Here is an 18985-nt window from a genome sequence, read left to right as displayed (position 1 = left end):
AGGGTTTGTAACAATGAGGAGACAACACTTTTGTCATTTTAAAATGCCCCCCAAAAAGTCATCTAAGGCCATAATCTGGGAGTTGTCTCAAGAGTCTCTCAGCCAGGAGAGTAAATATGGACCCTAACCTAAATGAAATCTATTCCAGTCCAAACCGTATTTCCCAGGCTTAGAAGCCCAGAGGTAGAAATAAAGGGCATTTCTTGGCAAGAAAGAGCTAAGTGGGTGAAAACGCCCACCACCTGCACTCTTTTCACTCTCTGCTCCCTCAGCTGTCCTTGGCACTTCAATCCCCGCCCCACCTGCGGGTAGCATCTCCACCGCCTCTTGGGCAAGGCTGCCCTGTAGCAAGGAGCGCCTCTTACCGTCCCTCCTCCCTGTGTAATTACCATGCAGGTACTGTGCTTGGTTTGGTGAAAGGGTTAATCTGCTTCCCTGCTAGTGAAGCTGAGCTTGGCTTCAGACATGTTGGCTAACCTCTCCATGCTAAATTTCCTTAGCTGTAAAGTTACAAAGGAGTCCTGGTGTGGCGCTGTGGGATAATGCTCTGAACTGCAAGGCCAGTTTAAACCTGCAGGTCGAAGGTTCAAATTCACCAGCAGCTTCTCGGAAACCCTATACAGGGTTGCTATGGGTTGGAAGCCACTCAGCATCACTTCACAACAACAAAAGTGCCAAATCTCACAGGTTTGTCAGAATTGGATGTAGGGACACAACATCAATGGAACACAAAATCAACCAGGTAAATGGAGTTGTGACTTATGTGGACTCTTCTCTCCAGAATAGTCTCATGTCCTTTCCTGCCTAACGCCCATCACGATTGTACCCAGGCCTTGAGAGTAAGTTCAGAAGCCTTGTGTATCCTTGTATGGTTGTTTGTTGTTGTTGTTGTAGCTTTGGGGTTGGGTTGGGTTAGGTTTAAGTTATTTTCTCAGCTTACTTATGATTTCCCTGGCTTCAATGAGACCAAGCCCCAGAGCCTCAACTCTTTGTATCACAGCTATTAAATAAATCTGTTTCCCTACTAAATTGATGATGATAACTAAACCTTCTTGTGGTAACATGCAATGTTAGCAAGTTGTATTTGAACTGTAAAGATTGTGCATTTCTCAAAGGAAGTGTTCTGCCTTCTTTTTTTGTAAATTATAAATGAGGAGGCAATATATTTAGTGGTCAAAACATAGGCTTTAGAATCAGACCTAGATAGGGACCCAGGCTTCCTCATTTAAATCCAGTGTGCCCATGGGCCAATTACTTAACCATCCTGAGCTTGAACTTCCTCCTCTGTGAAATAAAGCCCTGAGGGACCCAGCTCAAAGTTCAGCCAGGGATGAGATTGTTAGTAGCTGTTGAATTGGCCCCCAAATCCCGGAGACCCTGTGTACCAAGGAGAGAAATGCTACCTAGCCCTGCACCATCCACGTGATCTGTTGAGGGTCAGACAGGTTTTTATGGGCTGGTTTTCCACAGAATCGTGGGCTTAGAACCAGCTCTGCAGCTAACCAGCAGTGCATCCTTTTTTTTTTTAAGGTGTATATTAGGTGGTGATTTACATTTACATACTGAAAAGGACAAAATCAATTGGGTCAGATTTGCCCCTAGGAAACATGACTCAAGCCTCATTGTTTTGGCCAAGAGCATCTTGGAAGGAGCCAAAGACCCCAATTGCTTTCCCCTTTTATACAAGGGTGAAAAGTGTCTTCAGTGTAGGTTTATTTGACACAGCCACCAAAATTCCATCTCTCCTTTACATACCCACATCCCACTTCCCCTTCCACATGGAACCAGCAGTCACTTATTGAGTCCTAACTTTTATTTTTCCTGGGTTCTCTATTGTTGTTGTTGTTGTTAAGTGCCATCGAGTCGGGTCCGACCCATAGCGACCCTGTACAGGGTTTCCAAATATTGGGCAAATTACTAAGTCTATACTGCGATCAAGGATTCAAAGGCAGTGGTGAAAGTCGACAGATTATCCTTGAGCATTAAATATTAGAGACTCTGTTTCTTCATTTGTAAAATGGGGAGGTTGAACTAGATCACCCAGATATCTTCCACTTCTAAAAGTGTGGTTGGTCATTTAAGAAAGACTATTATGATGGCTTCAAGTCATGGAACAGCTAACTGAAAATACGTCAAGTTGACGCCATTGACTTGTTCTTCTCCCCCTCTGCTCATCCTCCTGTGCTCTGCTAGTGAACAGCTAGTGAACTCAGATGTTTACTAGACTCTCTTGGAGAGCTTTTGATTCCTGGACCCCAGGTCAGACCAATTAAACCAGAATATCTGGGGGTGAGGTCCAAGCACCCATGTTTTTAAAAGCTCCCCCAAGTGATTCCATTGTTTAGCCACTGGTAAGAACCTCTGCTGTATGCAAATCACACAGCCAAAAGCAGAGAAGACAGGATCTGGATATGCTACCAGTCTAGTGAGATTTTAATTCTCATGTCTAAATTTGCTCTTTACCGAATATTGCTTAGAACACAGTGGAACATCAACCCCCACTGTCCTTGAGACCAAATCCATCCTCTTGGGCCTGTCCTATAGGGTTCCTGCTATTTATATTGTTGTTGTTGTTATGTGCCTTCAAGTCAGTTCCGACTCCCTGTGTAGGGTTTCCGAGGAGTGACGGGTGGGTTTGAACTGCCGACCTTCCAGTTAGTAGTCCAGTGCGTGTTCTACCTGGCTCTGGTGCTCCAGCCTCATTTTTCAGTCAGCCACCTCCCTGCCTTCTTGGGGAGTGAAATACCTGACTTTCTTGGCTTCGAGCCTTGGTGTCCACCTCCACCCCTCTCCTTGCTCACCTTATCTTACCTCCTGCCCCTGAGCCTGGCCAGCTGCTGCGTCTCCTTCCAGTTCTGTCTTTGGAGTTCTGCCTCCAGAGTTGCGTTAGGTGCACCTCCTCTGCTCCTGGGCATTGTGCACACCCCGTGGCTCCCTTGATCACACTGCAGTTGGTCTGCATTCCCACTCCCACTCCCACAGACCCACCAAATTCCACAAAAGCAAGGTCTGTGGCTCAGCACGCATTGTACCCCTGGGCCTAGCCCCATGACTGCATAGTCAGGCACAACGAATAGTTGTGGAAAGAATAAATTAATAACAACACAGGAAAGAAAGAAAGCAAAATTCTTAAGGAACTGAGTCACAGTAAATTAGGTACATCGGGTTCTAAAAATAAATATGTCAGTAAGAAAACAAAAGCTCTTAATGACTTTGTTGTTGTTAAGTACCGTCGAGTTGATTTCCAACCCATAGCAACCCTGTATAAATTTTCTGAGGAGCAGCTGATGAGCTTGAACCACTGACCTTGTGGTTCAGAGCAACTTTGTGATCCAATGCATTAACCTACAGTGCCATAAAGTCCAGTAAATCAGGTGCTGTAGAATAAGCACAGGACTGCTAACTGCTAGGTTGGCAGTTTAAGCCAACCAGCTGCAACTTTGAAACCCTATATAGGGTCTCTATGAGTCAGAAGTTGACAATAACAACCAAGAATATACATGTTTGTGTATGTATGTGTATATACATATATATGTCTGCCATATGTATATATAGTAAAACAAGTAGGAGACACAGTTACTGGTACTTCTTAGACATAACCAATCAAGTCATATGGTCATATGAAATAGTTTGGTCAGTTGCCATAAGATAGTTCATAAAGTTAGCAGTTCTACATGCTAGTTTGGTGAGTAGAATCTGAGGTTGTGAGCGGTAATCTAAGATACTCTTGGTCTCTATTCATCCAGAGTCAAAGAGAAAGAAAGAAGGAAACCAAGATTCAAAGAAGAAAGTCGTCTGTAAGGACAAATTGTGTACATGAACCATGGTCTTCTCTACTCTGAGACCAGAAGAGCCAGATCGTGTCCAGTTACTAATACAAACGTTCTACATTATCAGGGCTGTAACAGGTAGATCCAGACAGAAAGGCAGACAAATGTGGAACAGAAAAGAAAGTCCAGACTTACTGGACTACTTGAGAGTAGAGGAATCCCCAGGGCTGCGACCCTTACTCTTTACACCTTGAAATGAAACTATTCCCTGAAGCCACCATTTATTTAAATAGCAGTTTAGTTCATAAAATAAAGACTATCACCCATTAGTACTGGCTCCTTTTAAAAAACCACCTGTATGAGAACAAAGGATCAACAATTACTTTAAAGCACAGATGAGAAGGTGGTAGGTAGGAAGACTAAGTTACTGGAAACAAAACAACTGCAATGGAAATTATGAGAATGTTGATACAATGTGAAGAATGCACCCATTGTCACTGAACAGTATGTGTGGAAATTGTTGCATGGGAAACAATTTTGCTGTGTATATTTTCACCAGAAATACAATAAAATATTGATATATACGTAAGAGGGGAATAATGTTGCTATGGAAATTCGTGAACAAGGATTTGAGTACCAGTTTTGACATACACACACACCACGAAGGGGCCTCAAAAATTCTGTAGAAAAATAACAGAAATTTTCCATGAATTTTTTGAAGTCCCTTCGTGTGGTAAGTGTGTAAACACAAACATATATCCAAAAGAATTGAAAACAGGTACACAAACAGATCCTTGTACATAAATCCTCATAGCAACATTATTCAGGCACCACTTACTGAAAAGTAAAAACAGCTCAAATGTGTATCATCTGATAGACTGATAAACAAAATGTGGTCTATCTACACATGTTAACTTGGGTGAAGGGGAAGTTAATATTCAAAAAGAGGGAGGTTGGCAGAAGAATGATGAAGGCATGCTGAAAACTGATCAAGATAATACTGGTAAGTACACAATTCTATAATAATGATGTTCTATGGGTAGACTTCCTGGTGTGGCACTGTGTGTTAATGCACCAGACTGCAAAGCCGTTTGAACTGCAAGGTCGGCGGTGCAAGCTCACCAGTTGTTCCTCGGAAACCCTACACAGGGTCACTATGGGTCGGAACTGACTCAACAGTGCATAGCAACAACAACAATGGCTAGATACTGAGTCCTTATGCGGTGCTGTGGGTTAATGCACAGGACTGCAGACTCATTTGAACTGTAAGGTCGGTGGTCAAACTCACCAGCTGCTCCTCTATACATAGTGACCCTGTGTATACCCTATACAGGGTCACTATGGGTTGGAATTGACTTGATGGAACTTAACAATAACACAACAATGGCTAGATACATGGATAGACAAGCAGGTTGAATGGGTGTGGAGGTATACCCACAAATAGATAAAGGTTTGACATAGAATATTTGTGCATGGGCATTCACTTTTACAAGGAACTCTGGAAGCGTAGTGGGGTACAAGTTGGGCTGCTAACCGAAAGGTCAACAGTTTGAATCTACCAGCCACCGTGTGGGAGAAAGATAAGGCCTTTTGCTCCCGTAAAGATGTACAGCATGAGAAACTCTACACAGGATCATTGTGAGTTGGAACTGACTCCATGGCACACCACCACCACCACCACCATTCACTTTTACAGCAAACGTATCCATGAATGTGGTAGAGCATACAGAGGGCAAAGTTATTAAAACTTCTTAGACAGTACCAAACACCATGAGGATTGAAGTGCTTAAGACCTTAGTAAGTTGACACCATGGTCAGTTGACATAATAAATATAGTCCACAAAGACAATGCTCTACATCCTATTTGGGTGAGTAGGGCCTGGGATCTTAAAAGCTTATGAGTGGCTGTCTAAGGTACAATTATTGGTCTCCTTGTCTGGAGAAAAGAAGAATGATAAAAAGTGAAGACAGTTGGAAACAACTCATCCAGTGGACTAATGTACCACATGAGCATCGGTCTTCACAACCAGAAGAACTAGATGGTGCCCGGTTACCACTCCCAATGTCTATTAAAGGATCAATTAGAAGGTCCTGGATAGAGTGGGAGAGAATGTGGAACACAAGTCAAAATTGGGAAGAAGAAAAAAAAAAATGACTTTTTGGTTAGAACCCCAAGACTTTGATCTTTGGTCACCTTTCTGGTCTGGAACTGAACTTACCCACATGGCTCAATGTTAGCCAAGCAATAGATAAACAATAGATAGCCAAGCAATAGATAACAACTCTAGTGAGGTGTGCACATCATAGAATGGTCAATCATTCGCACTCCAAAGCATTTATCTAAGAACAAAATTAAGAGTTAGGAAAGAAGGAGAAATAGAAATAAGAAATACAGGGATAAGTGATGTTGCATGGAGGGGATTGCAATCGGGATGAAACAAAGTGTATGATTTGTTGAATGTGAAACATGATCTGCTCTATCAGCCTTCACTCAATTCACAATAAAGAGTTGGGGTTTTTTAAATGTGTTCTACCCATACAATAAAATATTATTAAAGCCATAAAAAGTGATAAAGTACTATGATATATGTACAATATGGATGATCCTTGAAAGAAACCAAACACAAAAGACCACATATTATAGGATTCCATTTATATGAAGTGTCCAGAATATGCAAATCTATCCAACTAGAAAGCAGATTGGTGGTTGCCAGGGCCTGAGAAGAGAGGGGAAAGGGTGGCAGCTGTAAAAGGGGTACTTGGTTTTCTTTTGGAGGTCTTCTAACTAGATAGAGGAGGTAGTTGCAAATGTCTTAAATGCAACTAAATATTATTAATTTTACTGAAAAGAAGCTTTTGTCATATAAAACTTACTGTTTTACTACTGTATTTAAAATACTAATGTTTCTGTCTTTAAAGACCCAAAATTTGTGAGGGGAAAAGGCTTTCTTGGCATTGCTACTTGGTTCAATGAGTGTTTTTTTAAAAAGCAGCTATACACCATCTGGAGCCAACTTGGTCTTGGTCAGTTGGAAGACAGGAATGTTCTATGAGGTTAGTAAACTGTAATCAGTTCCACATAGTTTTCAGGCACCAGAGTTTACAAATCACTGCAGTTTGATTTGTAACTCCATTCATCTGTCCACGAGAAATACAGCCTGCGTCAATGTTTCCCTGTATTTGCTTAGCCAAAACAATATCCGTCCTCAGTCCAGTCAGCCCACCTCAAAAACAACCTGGGGACGCCATTTTAGGGCCGTTGGCACCACACTCTCCTTCCGCATTGTTTTCACAATTCAAACGCTTCTCCCTTTAAAGTTGGCAAAAATCAGCAGCATTTATGTTTCCTCCCCTCCTCCTCCTCACATTTTGTTGTCTCACATACAGGAACTGTTTCTTGTCCAAGGCGCTTTCACCTCTCAGTTAGGAATGTGCCTCACCAGGGCCAAAGTGCTCTTCCTTTTTCTTCACAGTCCTTTCACTCTCAGCTCCTACACCAATTACACAGCGTTTTTTGTGTGCTAACCTGTAGGCCAGCATTTTTTTTCCGCCCTAACCAGTAGACCAAGAATTGCTGTTTAAACCATCTTCAGTCCCACGCCTTTCTCCTCCACACACTGCTGAAAGCACGCTTCCTCAGCTGCCTCCCCAAAGGCTCTCCCTGCCCCAGAGCCTCCCCTGCCTGAGAGGACGGTGGGGTGTTAGGCTGACAGCTGTTCTTCTATAGTTTATCAAGGAAGCCTGCTTCTTCCTCTGTCTTCTGTACCCTGACTTCTTGACTGGCCCCTCACCTCTATGGTTTCTGGTCAGACCAGTGCAGTAAAGGCTTTTGTGTCAGCTTTTTAACTCCTTTTGTCTGAATGTTTCTCCTGTAGATTCTAAGTCTCCCCACCTGCAGCTTCCAGAGGCGAAAGCCACAAGGCTGGCAGTTTTTCTAGTGCCCAGCATCCGTCTATATCTCTCACCTGAATTACCTAGCATCTTTTTCTGTTGTTCTGTTTCACATAAGTCAGATGTGAAGATGCCTCTAAATTGCACCTGTCCAATTTCCTGTATCTGTCAGAGGTAGTTTATTTGTATCCTAAATAATCTTCGCTAAACTAGTCTCTAAATCAGGGGTGGGTAATATCCGACCCGCTAACTATACAAGGCCTGCAAAATCATTTGGTCCTGCCCTCCCAAGGCAACCGCAGTCCAGCCATCACCTTGTTGTTGTTAAGTACTTTCAAGTCGGTTCCAACTCATAGCGACTCTGTATAGGGTTTCCAAGGAGCTACTGGTGATTTTGAGCCACCAACCTTGTGGCTCAAAGCAACCTTGCAGTCCAGCACATTAGCCCACAGCACCACACCAGGACTCGAGCCATCACATCATTGGTATAGGTGCTATGTGACGTCAAGTCAGTTCCAACCCATAGCAACCCTGTATAGGGTATCCGAGGAACAGCTGATGAGCTTGAATCACCGTCCTTCTGGTTCAAACCTACTTTGCAGTTGAGCACATTAACCCACAGCACCACACTAGGACTCCAGCCATTATATTGGCTGTGGAGTCAGTTCCGACTCATAGCGACCCTATACAGGTTTTGCGAGGCTGTAAATCTTTACGGGAGCAGAATGCCTTATCTTTCTCCCACGGAACAGCTGGTAGTTTTGAACTGCTGACCTTGCAGTTCGCAGCCCAGTTCGTAACCACTATGCTACCGGATCTCCTTAAGCTATTACGTTAGGGGTGAGTTAATTAAATGTTTGACCAAATATGGCAGGCTGATTTTTAAGTTGATAATTTTGTATGGCCCACAAATGATGTTATAAGTATTCAAATGGCCCTTGGCAGAAAAAAAGGTTCCCCACCCCTACTCTATAACTCCCTATTTTCGAAAAGTCGTAAAAAATACATTTCTTATGCATGGAGGGCATTGTAATCATTGCAATGAAACTAAATACAATAGGATGAATGTGAAGCTGATGTTCTCGCGTGTACACTATCACTCAATTCACAATAAAAACTTAAAAAAAAACAAAAAACATTTCTTTCAAGATTGCTTCTTTTACTCATGAAATTCTGTTCCTTGCTGTCTGCCGTCCTCTCAGAGTTGCTTTCAAAGAAAATTGTGTTGTGCTATTTGTGTCCCCTGTCAGCAGAGTCGTGGTAGTATTGTGGGTTAAGCATTGGGCTGCAAATTCCCTTCTGTGGTAGAGAGATGAGGCTGTCTGTTGCTGTCAAGGTTTGCATTGGGCTGCGAATCACAAGGTCAGTTATTCAAACCCACCAGCCTTTCTGTGGTAGAGAGATGAGGCTGTCTGCTGCCGTCAAGGTTTGCAGTCTCAGAAACCCTAAGGAGCCAGTCCTGCGCTGTTCTGCATGGCCACTCCGGGGCAGCTTCAGTGCTGTGGCTGTGAATTTGGTGTTTTTTTCTGTTATTGTGCACTGTCTGTGCTAACTATGGCCACATTTATTATTATCTCATCAGTCTCATGAAAAAGTTGAAATAATTTTATAGAATACAGTGAGACTTAATTTCCTAAAAGAAATGAAAACACAGAGAAAAAGTCAAGTGACATAGGAGACAGGTAGTAACCAGTGGAGCCTGGACAGACAGACCGCAGAGCCTCACTTCAACACTCCACTCATTCTCATTCATTCAGTGTAGATTCATCACCTCCTCTATGCCAGTCCCACCTACAGTTAGTCTAAATTTTACATTTATCCAACAGTAAATGGTACAATTTATTTACCAAAAAATTTTTTATTTTCTTTATGGAGTGGCACTCTAGGGTAAGCACTGGACTGCTAACCACAAGGCCAGTGGTTCAAATCCACCAGCCATTCCTTGGAAACCCTACCCAGGATCACTTGATGGTGCTCAACAACAACATCTGTTTGCTAAAGTGACCTGAGTTCATTGGTAATGATTAATTTCAGGCCTCAAGAATAATCATTGTGCACCCTTGATTCAAATTTATGCACCAGCTACTAATGAGAAAGTTGAAGGAGTCTGCCAACATCTACAGTCTGAAATTGAACAAACATGCAATCAAGATGTACTGATAGTTATTGGTGATTAGAATGCAAAAGTTGGAAACAAAGAGGAAGGATCAGTAATTGGAAAATATGGCCTTGGTGATAGAAATGATGGTGGAGATTGCATGATAGAATTCTACAAGACGAATTACTTCTTCATTGCAAATACCATTTTTCAATGACATAAATGGCTACTGTGCATGTGGATCTCACCAGATGGAATGTACAGGAGTCAAATTGACTACACATCTGTAGAAAGAAGTAATGGAAAAGCTCAATATCACAAGCCAAAACAAAGCCAGGGCTAAATGTGAAACAGATCATATACAAGTTCAAGCTGAAACTGAAAAAATTAGAACAAGTCCACGTGAGCCAAATAAAACCTTGAGTCTATCCCACTTGAATTTAGAGATCATCTGAAGAACAGATTGATGCAGTAGACACTGATGACTGCAGATCAGAAAAATTGTAGGATGACATCAAGAACATCATACAGGAAGAAAGCAAAAGGTCATTAAAAAGACAGGAAAGAAAAGGTTAAAATGGGTATCAGAAGAGACTATGAAACTTGTGCTTGAATGTAGAGAAGCTAAAGAAACCGGAAGAAATGATGAAGTAAAAGAGCTGAACAGAAATTTCAAAGAGTACTCAAGAAAATAAATTCAAGTATTATGAAATGTGCAAAGACTTAGAGTTTAAAAAAAAAAAAAAACACAAAAAGGAAGAGCATGCTCAGCATTTTTCAAGCTGAAACAACTGAAGAAAAAATTCAAGCCTTAGGTTGCAATGTTTAGGGATTCTGTAGTGTGGCTGTGTAGGATAAGCACTGGACCACATCCACCAGCCACTCCTTGGAAACCCTACACAGGGTCACTGTGAGTTGAAACTGACTCAAGACACTTAACAGCAACAATGAGCAAAATGTTAAAGTGATGCAGGAAGCACCAATGTAAGGTACACACAGAGTCTCTGTTCCATAAGAATTGGTCACTGCGCAGCCATTGCAAGATGTAGCATAAGATCAAGAACTGATGGGTGGTATTGAAGGGAGAATTCCAAGTTGCACCATAGGCATTGATGAAAAGCAAAGTTTCAGGAATTGACAGAATACAAATTGAAATGTTTTAACAAACTAATGCAGCACTAGAGGCATTCACTCATCTGTACCAAGAAATTTGGAAGACAATCTGACCCACTAGTTAGAACAGATCCATATTTATGGCCATTCCAAAGAAAGGTGAACCAACAGAATGTGGAAATCACTGAGCAGTATCATGATGTCACATGCGAATAATATTTTACTGGAGATGATTAAAAATGGTGGCAATAGTACATTGACAAAGAGCTGCCAGAAATTCATGCCAGATTCAGAAGAGAACATGGAATAAGGGATATCATTTCTGATGTCAGATGGATCTGGTTAAAAGCAGAGCACACCAGAAAGACATTTATTTGTGCTTTATTGATGCAAAGGCATTTGACTGTGTGGATCATAACAAACTGTGGATAACATCGTGATGAATGGGAATTCTAGAATACTTAATTGTGCTTATGAGGACTTTGTACTTAGACCAAGATGCAGTTGTTCAAACAGAGCAAGGGGACACTAAATGGCTTACAGTCAGAAAAGGTGTGCACTAGGGCTGTGTCCTTTCACTATACTTATTCAGTCTGTATGCTGAGTAAATAATCTTAGAAATTGGATTATATGAAAAAGAACATGGTATCAGGATTGGAGGAAGGCTCATTAACAACCTGTGATATGCAGATGACACAATCTTGCTTGCTAGAAGCTGAAGAAGACTTGCACTTGCTAATGAAGCTCAAAGACCATAGCCTTTAGTATGTAAAGAAAACCGAAATCTTCACTACTGGACCAGTATCATGATAAATACAGGAAAGACTGAGGCTGTCAAAGACTTCATTCAGCTTGGCTCTACAATCAACACTTAAGGAAGCAGCAGTCAAGAAATCAGAGTAGGCAAATCTGTTGCACAAGACCTCTTTAAAGTATTCAAGACCAGAGATGTCAGTTTGAAGACTAAGGTGCTCCTGACACAAGACATGGTAATTTCAATCGCCTCATTCATTGGAAAGTTGGACAATGAATATAGCAGATCTTAGAAGAATTGAATTACAGTGTTGGTGAAGAATAAGCAAATTGATGTTGGAAGAAGTACAGCCAGAATGCTCCTTAGAAGTCAAGATGGTGAGACTTCATCTCTTGTTCTCTGGACATTTGTCAGGAGGGATCAGTCCCTGAAAAGGATATCATGTTTCAAAAGTGGAGGGTCAACAAAAAAAGAGGAAGACCCCAATGAAATGGACTGACAAAGTGCCGGCAACAATGGGCTCAAACGTAACAATTGTGAGGATGGCGCAAGACTAGGTGGTGTTTCCTTGTGTTGTGCTTCTGGTCACTGAGTCGGAATGTGACTCGATGGCACCTAACAACAACAACACATGGATTTCATTGTAATGTTCTTGCTGAATAAATATAGGAATAAAAATTCTCAAAATTTAATTTTTAAAGTTTCCAATACATAGTGGTAAAACTTTTTCATCCCAGTAGTTGTAAGGAAGTCCCTTTAGGGTCAATGTATAAATCCCCCAATACCACTTAATTAGTTGGGCAATTACTTATCTTTTTTAGCCTATTTCTTTATTTTTTTTAAATGGGGATAATGAGTTCATTACCATCTGAAGTACTTGGGATGATGCAAGGTATCTGCAAGGTACTTAATACGTTGTAGCATTGTATCTCTTCCTTGTCTTCCCCTCATCTGACTGTATCATGTTATTAAAAAGGAAGAGTGAAATGTTTTAATAATAGACAAACACATCTCTTTCTGACTTCAAACTGCCCTGGGAAAACTAGAAGTAAGTTAGAAAGTGAACTTAGGTTTCACTGCCTCTTCTTTACACAGCCTAGTATTTGATGGATTTGTTCGTGAGAAATGAGTGGTAATGTAGCACACAGTGTAAGAATCCTCGGATGGCTGTAATGCTCACCCTGGGTCATCACACTCATGGAAAATTGGGCCAAAATACTAGCTTAGAAAAATCTCCTGAGCTTTATAAATATAACCCTACTGTAATCAGCTGCTTTTTTTTGCACTCACTGCCTTCAGATGGGACATGATTTTTCTAGTTATATTTGAAGATTTTTATTGAAACAGAAAATATATATACTTTCCTTTTTAAGTGGTAAGGGTGGGTTTCCTATTTGTTGCAGTTTAGGAGTGTAGAGTTATTAATTTACCATTACGGTTGTCCCATTCCAACATAAGATTAGAAAATACCTAATGTCAAATTAATGTTCAAAGCAATCAAAATGGTGTTCCAAATCAAAGATAAATTTGTTATAAGTCAGTAAGAGTTCATCATTAATAAATGGGGTTATTTGTCTGTAATGTTAATGAAGAACAAAATGCACCTTTTGGTAAGGGAAATGGTTTCTACTGCGCAGACTCTGTTTTCTCATAGGCAATACCTGTGCATCATTAGCCAGCCCTCTGTTCACAGAAAATGAGAGCTCCTTGCTCTTTATTGGGGATAAACTAGAGTGTGTAGGTTCAGCCTTCCATAACTGGGAAATGAGAATGGATGCAAAATTCACTCTTAACACAATGCCCAAAGGTTAGCTCTGTGAATGGGAGAAAACATATTATGAGTCCCTGTTTTTAAAATTATCCATAACCACTTATGATCTAGAACCAGGTCACATTTTGGGGGTGGCCAAATTCTTAGTTTAATTTTTATAATAATGCCTGGCTGTTAAAAACAATGCTGCTTGCCAGAGACCTAAAATATGGACTGTATATTATTAATGGAAAACATATCCTCCTAGACTATTTGTATTTAAAAAAAATTATTCTTTTTTTTAAATAAATATAGATGTTAGCATGTAGGCATTGCTTCATTTTTAGAAATACTAGGACTCATGGGTATGAGAAGTTTTCTTTCAAAGCAAATTGCTTTTTGAGGAGGATCTGTTTAAAAGACACTATGGAGCAATTCCCCATTCTTTGAGGAAGCAGAGATGGTTGTTTTAAGTAGCACAGGGGAAAACATGATCTTCCATTAGAGTGACAGCACTTTGCCATGGGCCCCTTGTCAGAAACATTTTCTTCACAGGTGAAAGACAGTGAATAAAAGAATTTATTTCAGAAAGCCTGAAACTGTTTGAATTGTCTGGTCCTAAGATATTTATCAAGCAAGGGCTAGCACTTCTCAGAGAAACCTTACTACTTAGGGTGATTGTTCCTGACTGCCATCTTTAAAAGTGTTGCCAGCAATACTGATACCAAACTGTAGGTCTTAGTCTGAGCGGCTGAAAATCAATTCTAATGGTCTTCACTGTTCCCTCTTTCCTATCACAGAATCGGAAGACTTTTCGATGGCACGGAGCCCATTGTTTTGGACAGTCTCAAACAGCACTATTTCATTGACAGAGATGGACAGATGTTCAGATATATCTTGAATTTTCTACGAACATCAAAACTCCTCATCCCTGATGATTTCAAGGTGAGGGATCCACATTAAATTATGAACAGCAATAGTTCTAGGTGTTTCCTCTTGAATTTTTTTTTTTTTTTTAAACAATGACTAGGCATTCGTGTATGACTTGGGGAGTCAAAAGAAAGCAAATAATGGGAATAAATGAAGTTGTGAAAAAAGAAATCAAACTAATGTGGCTTGTATGTGAGTGCAGTGCCTTCATAGAATAAGCACTGGACTGCGAACCACAAGATCAGTGGTTCAAGCCCACTAGCTGCTCCGTGAGAGAAACATGAAGCTTTCTGCTTCTGCAAAGATTTACAGCCCCAGAACCTTGGAAACCCTAAAAGGATCACCATGAGTCCAAACAGACTCAACAACACTTAAAAACAGCACCAAATATTTATAGCTAGTAAGGAAAAACCATCTCGGAACTAAATAATGATATTTTTGCTATCCTATGAGTCGGTACTGATTCAATGGCACCTAACAACAACAACAAAGCTATATAGTTAGGCTTCACCCTCTGGCAGTTCCCTGTCAATGTACTGTTTCAGCCATTTTTTAATTAGCTTTAGCAAAATTTTACTTGCATGTGATATTAATGATATTGTCTGATGATTTCCTCATCCATTGAGTCACCTCTCTTTGGAATGAGCACAAATAAGGATCTCTTCCAATCAGTTGGCCAGATCTTCCAAATTTCTTGGCATAGATGACTGAGTACCTCCAGTGCTGCATCACTTTGTTGAACTTTTTCAATTTTTATTTCATCGATTTCCGGAACCTCATTCTTTGCCAGTACCTTCAGTCAACCTTGAACTTCTTCTTTCAGTATCATTGGCTCTTGATCATGTGCTACCTCTTGAAATAGTTGAACATCGACCATTTCTTTTTGGTACAATGACATATTGCATTAGGTAAATCTGTTGCACAAGACCTCTAGTGTTCAAGAGCAAAGATGTCAGTTTGAGGACTAAAGTGCATCTGATCCAAGCCATGATATTTTCAGTAATCTCTTATGAATTTGAAAGTTGGACAATGAATAAGGAAGACCAAAGAAGAATCGTTGCATTTGAGTTATGGTATGTTGTTGTTGTTAAGTGCTGTTGAGTTGATTCCGACCCATAGCGACCCTGTATGGGGTTTCCAAGGAGTAGCTGGAGAGCTTGAACCACTGAACTTGCAGTTCAAATGACTTTGCAGTCTGATGCATTAGCCCACAGCGCCACACCAGGACTCCGAGTTATGGTATAGGAGAAGAATATTAAAAGTGCCATAGACTACTAGAAGAACCAACAAATCTGTATTGGAAGAAGTATAGCCAGAGTGCTCCTTAGAAGCTAGGATGGTGAGACTTTAGCTCTTATACTTTGGACATGTTATCAGGAGGGACCAGTCCCTGGAGAAGGACGTCATGTTGGTAGAGTGGGAGATTAGTGAAAAAGAGGAAGACTCAATGAGATGAATTGACACAGTGGCAGCAGCAATGGGTTCAAACAGAACAATGATTGTGAAGATGATGCCAGACCAGGTAGTATTTCATTCCATTGTGCATAAGGTCATTAGAAGTTGGAACTGATTTGATGGCACCTAACAACAACAAGCTGTACAGCCGGGAATTCACCATGCTTTTCCAACTACATCCTCAAAATTGGCTGTACTTCTTCCAACACAGATTTGTTTGTTCTTGACAGTCAATGGTACCTTTAATAGTCTTCTTGAACACCATTAACTCAAATACATCAGTTCTTCTACCATCTTCCTTATTCATTGTTTAACTTTCACATGCATATGAGGCAATTGAAAATACCATAGCTTGGGCCAGGTACCCTTTAGTCCTCAAACTGGCATGTTTGTTATAGAACACGTTAAAGAGGTCTTGTGCAGCATATTTACCTAATACAATACGTCGTCGTTTGCCTTCTTGACTGCTGCTTCCATGAGTGTTGGTAGTAGATCCAAGCAAAATGAAGTCTTGGACAACTTCAATCTTTTCTCTATATATCATGATGTTATTTATTGGTCCAGTGGTGAGGAATTTTGCTTTCTTTACATTGAGGTATATGTAGCCCATACTGAAGGCTGTGGTCTTTGATCTGCATCAGTATTTTAAGTCCTCTTCGCTTTCAGCAAGCAAGGTTATATCATCTGCATATCGCAGGTTGTTAATGAGTTGGAACAGATTCATGACAGTTAAAAGCAACAGCAAACATGTATAGCTGGTGAGGAAAAACCATCTTGAAAATTCCTAATGATATTTTCACTATCTAAGCTACACAGTCCAACTTAAACCCCTGGCATTTCCCTGTCAGTGGACTGTTGTAGCACTTTTTGAATTATCTTTTGAATTATCTTCCAATCTTGATGCCACATTCTTCTTCATACAACCCAGCTTCTCAGATTATTTGCTCAGCATACAGATGGAATAAGTGTGGTGAAAAAAATAGAGATCCTAATAGTACTATTTTGTAATCTAGAGTACATCACAGACTTAACATTGTCAGTAACATAGTCGAGGCACAGAACAGTTCCATCACTACAAGGGTCCCTCCTGTTGGCCTTTTTGAGCCACACAGACCGTTCACTATTGTGGCCCTCATCCTCACCCCACCTCAGGTCAGGGCACTCTTTTAAGAGAAATAATTGTAGCACAACTGGCTCATACTTATATTCAGGACCTTTCTATTCATAGAAGAAAACACTACATCCTTCCAGAGCCTACTTTGACCCAGAAGACTCTGGCCTCTGAACTTGTCACCTAATTTATCTTTGTTCTCTATACATACAACCCACAGGACTTCTTGTAGTTCCTCAAACACCCCATTTTCTTTCTCTCTCCCCCCCCCCAAAGGGCTGATGTTTCCTTAATGTGTTATTCTCCCTCCTCTTCCTCTGGCATAGATTTATCATTTATGGTTCATCTTATTCCCCCCACCCCACCCCCAGGACGCCTTCTCTCCTTTGCCTCCTGATGCTCCATGGTCACACACAGAACGTTTGTAATTCTGGGTCTGCATTGTTGGACACTACAGCCCTACCTGTAAATTAGGAAGGTTTTCAGCTACAAGTGTCAGACTAGCTAATTAACAGTGGCATAAGCTAATGGAAATATGTTTTTCTCACATAAGAAGTCAGAGGTCTGTGGTTGTTGGCAGTGTTTTCTGCTCAGTGATGTGATCAAGGAACTAGATTCTTTGTGTCTTTTTGTTCTGCCATCCGTCTGAGTTGGAGTTCTGGCTTCATGCTTGTCACCTCAAGGTCAAAAGGTGAATGTGCCACACCTCCATGCCATCATTCAAGGCAGAAAAAGGGGACAGACAGCTTTTTCCATTCAACAAATCACATACAAGTCTCCATTTTTGTCAAATATATGTGGTGCACTTCCTGGTTAGAGCCTAATGGCCTCTACTTCCTATAAAGGAGACTGAAAAATGGGTGTCCTCTTTTTCAACCTCTGTAGTGGAAGAAATGGGCAAGGGCTCCAGAACTGGGAGTGCTGTCAGGGAAGCTAGCCAGCAGTGCCTGCCACCCTGGCTCAGCACCTGGCACATAGTAAGCATTGAAATACTTGTGGCGTGAGTGAATGAATGTGTATATATCTTGACTCCCTATTGTGTAAGGTTCTTGTGCAAGCAGAGACAGTTCTATCTTTTCCAGAGAACAGTGTGTGCTGTGCACACAATAGTTGCTTAATTTAGTAATAATTAAGTTGTTGCTGTTGTTAAGTGCCATTGCATGGATTCCAACTCATGGCAACGCTATACAGGGTTTCTGAGGCTGTAAATCTTTGCAGGTACAGAAAGCCTCATCTTTCTCCCTGGAGTAGCTAGTGGGATCAAACTGTGACCTTGTGGTTTGAACGACTGCCGATGACTTAATTAAGTTAAACACCACAAAAAAATGTCAAAGAAGTCTCAGAAGGCCAGAACCTTAATATAAGTAGTCAACACACTTCTATGTAATTTTTTTAACTTTTTATTTTGAGTTAGGTGAAGGTTTACAGAACAAATCAGTTTACCATTCAACAATTCATATACATTTTGTCTCATGTCATTGACTGAAATCCCCACAATGTAATATCACTTGTCCCATTTCCTCTCTGTGTTTCCTGTTTCTATTCCTCCTTCTTTCAAACTCCTTCCTGTCTTTTGAACTTTACCCTTGGGCAAATGGTTGGTTATTCTAATGAATTTGTATCACCCTAGTGAAATGGTTCACCTGTCTATTGTTTGACTGGAAATTGAGGCAAGTGGGGGGTGAGTTCAGTTTCAGGTCTGAAGGGCCATCGTCTCTGGGTTCCAGTAGTCTCTATCCAACAAGTAAGCCTGGTCTTCTTTACAATTTTGAGTTTTGTTCCATATTTTCACCCGTTCTATCCAGGACCTTCTAATGCGATCCCATTCCAGGCAGTTGGTAATAGTATCTGCATATCGTCTAGTTCTTCTGGTCTCAGGGTCATGGAAGCTGAGGTTCCTGTGTTCCATTAGTCCATTGGACTAATTGTCTCCATATATCTTTGATTTCTTTCACTCGTCTTTGCTTCAGATGGGGAGAGACCAATAGTTACACCTTAGATGGTAATTCACAAGCTTTTAAGACCCTAGTCGCTACTCACCAAAGTAGGATTTATAAAATATATTATTATCATATTGTTGTTGTGTTGTTGTTAAGTGCCGTCGAGTTGGTTC

At 40.9% G+C, this 18985-nt stretch overlaps 1 protein-coding gene across 2 annotated transcripts in view; it reads left to right on the top strand.

Annotated features, from left to right (window-relative positions):
- The window catches only part of KCTD1 (potassium channel tetramerization domain containing 1), a 130506-nt gene that overhangs the window by 93725 nt on the left and 17796 nt on the right, over positions 1 to 18985 (top strand). For both annotated transcript variants that reach the window (XM_006835036.1, XM_006835035.1), the window contains exon 3: positions 14177 to 14321. In XM_006835036.1, coding sequence (XP_006835099.1) covers positions 14177 to 14321 — 145 coding nt within the window. The remainder of the gene's footprint in view (positions 1 to 14176; positions 14322 to 18985) is intronic.

Source organism: Chrysochloris asiatica, unplaced genomic scaffold, assembly GCF_000296735.1.
Source record: "Chrysochloris asiatica unplaced genomic scaffold, ChrAsi1.0 scaffold00015, whole genome shotgun sequence".
Lineage (NCBI taxonomy): Eukaryota > Metazoa > Chordata > Mammalia > Afrosoricida > Chrysochloridae > Chrysochloris > Chrysochloris asiatica.
The sequence above is the reverse complement of the archived record's forward strand: the minus strand, read 5'-3'. Positions and strand labels throughout refer to the sequence as shown.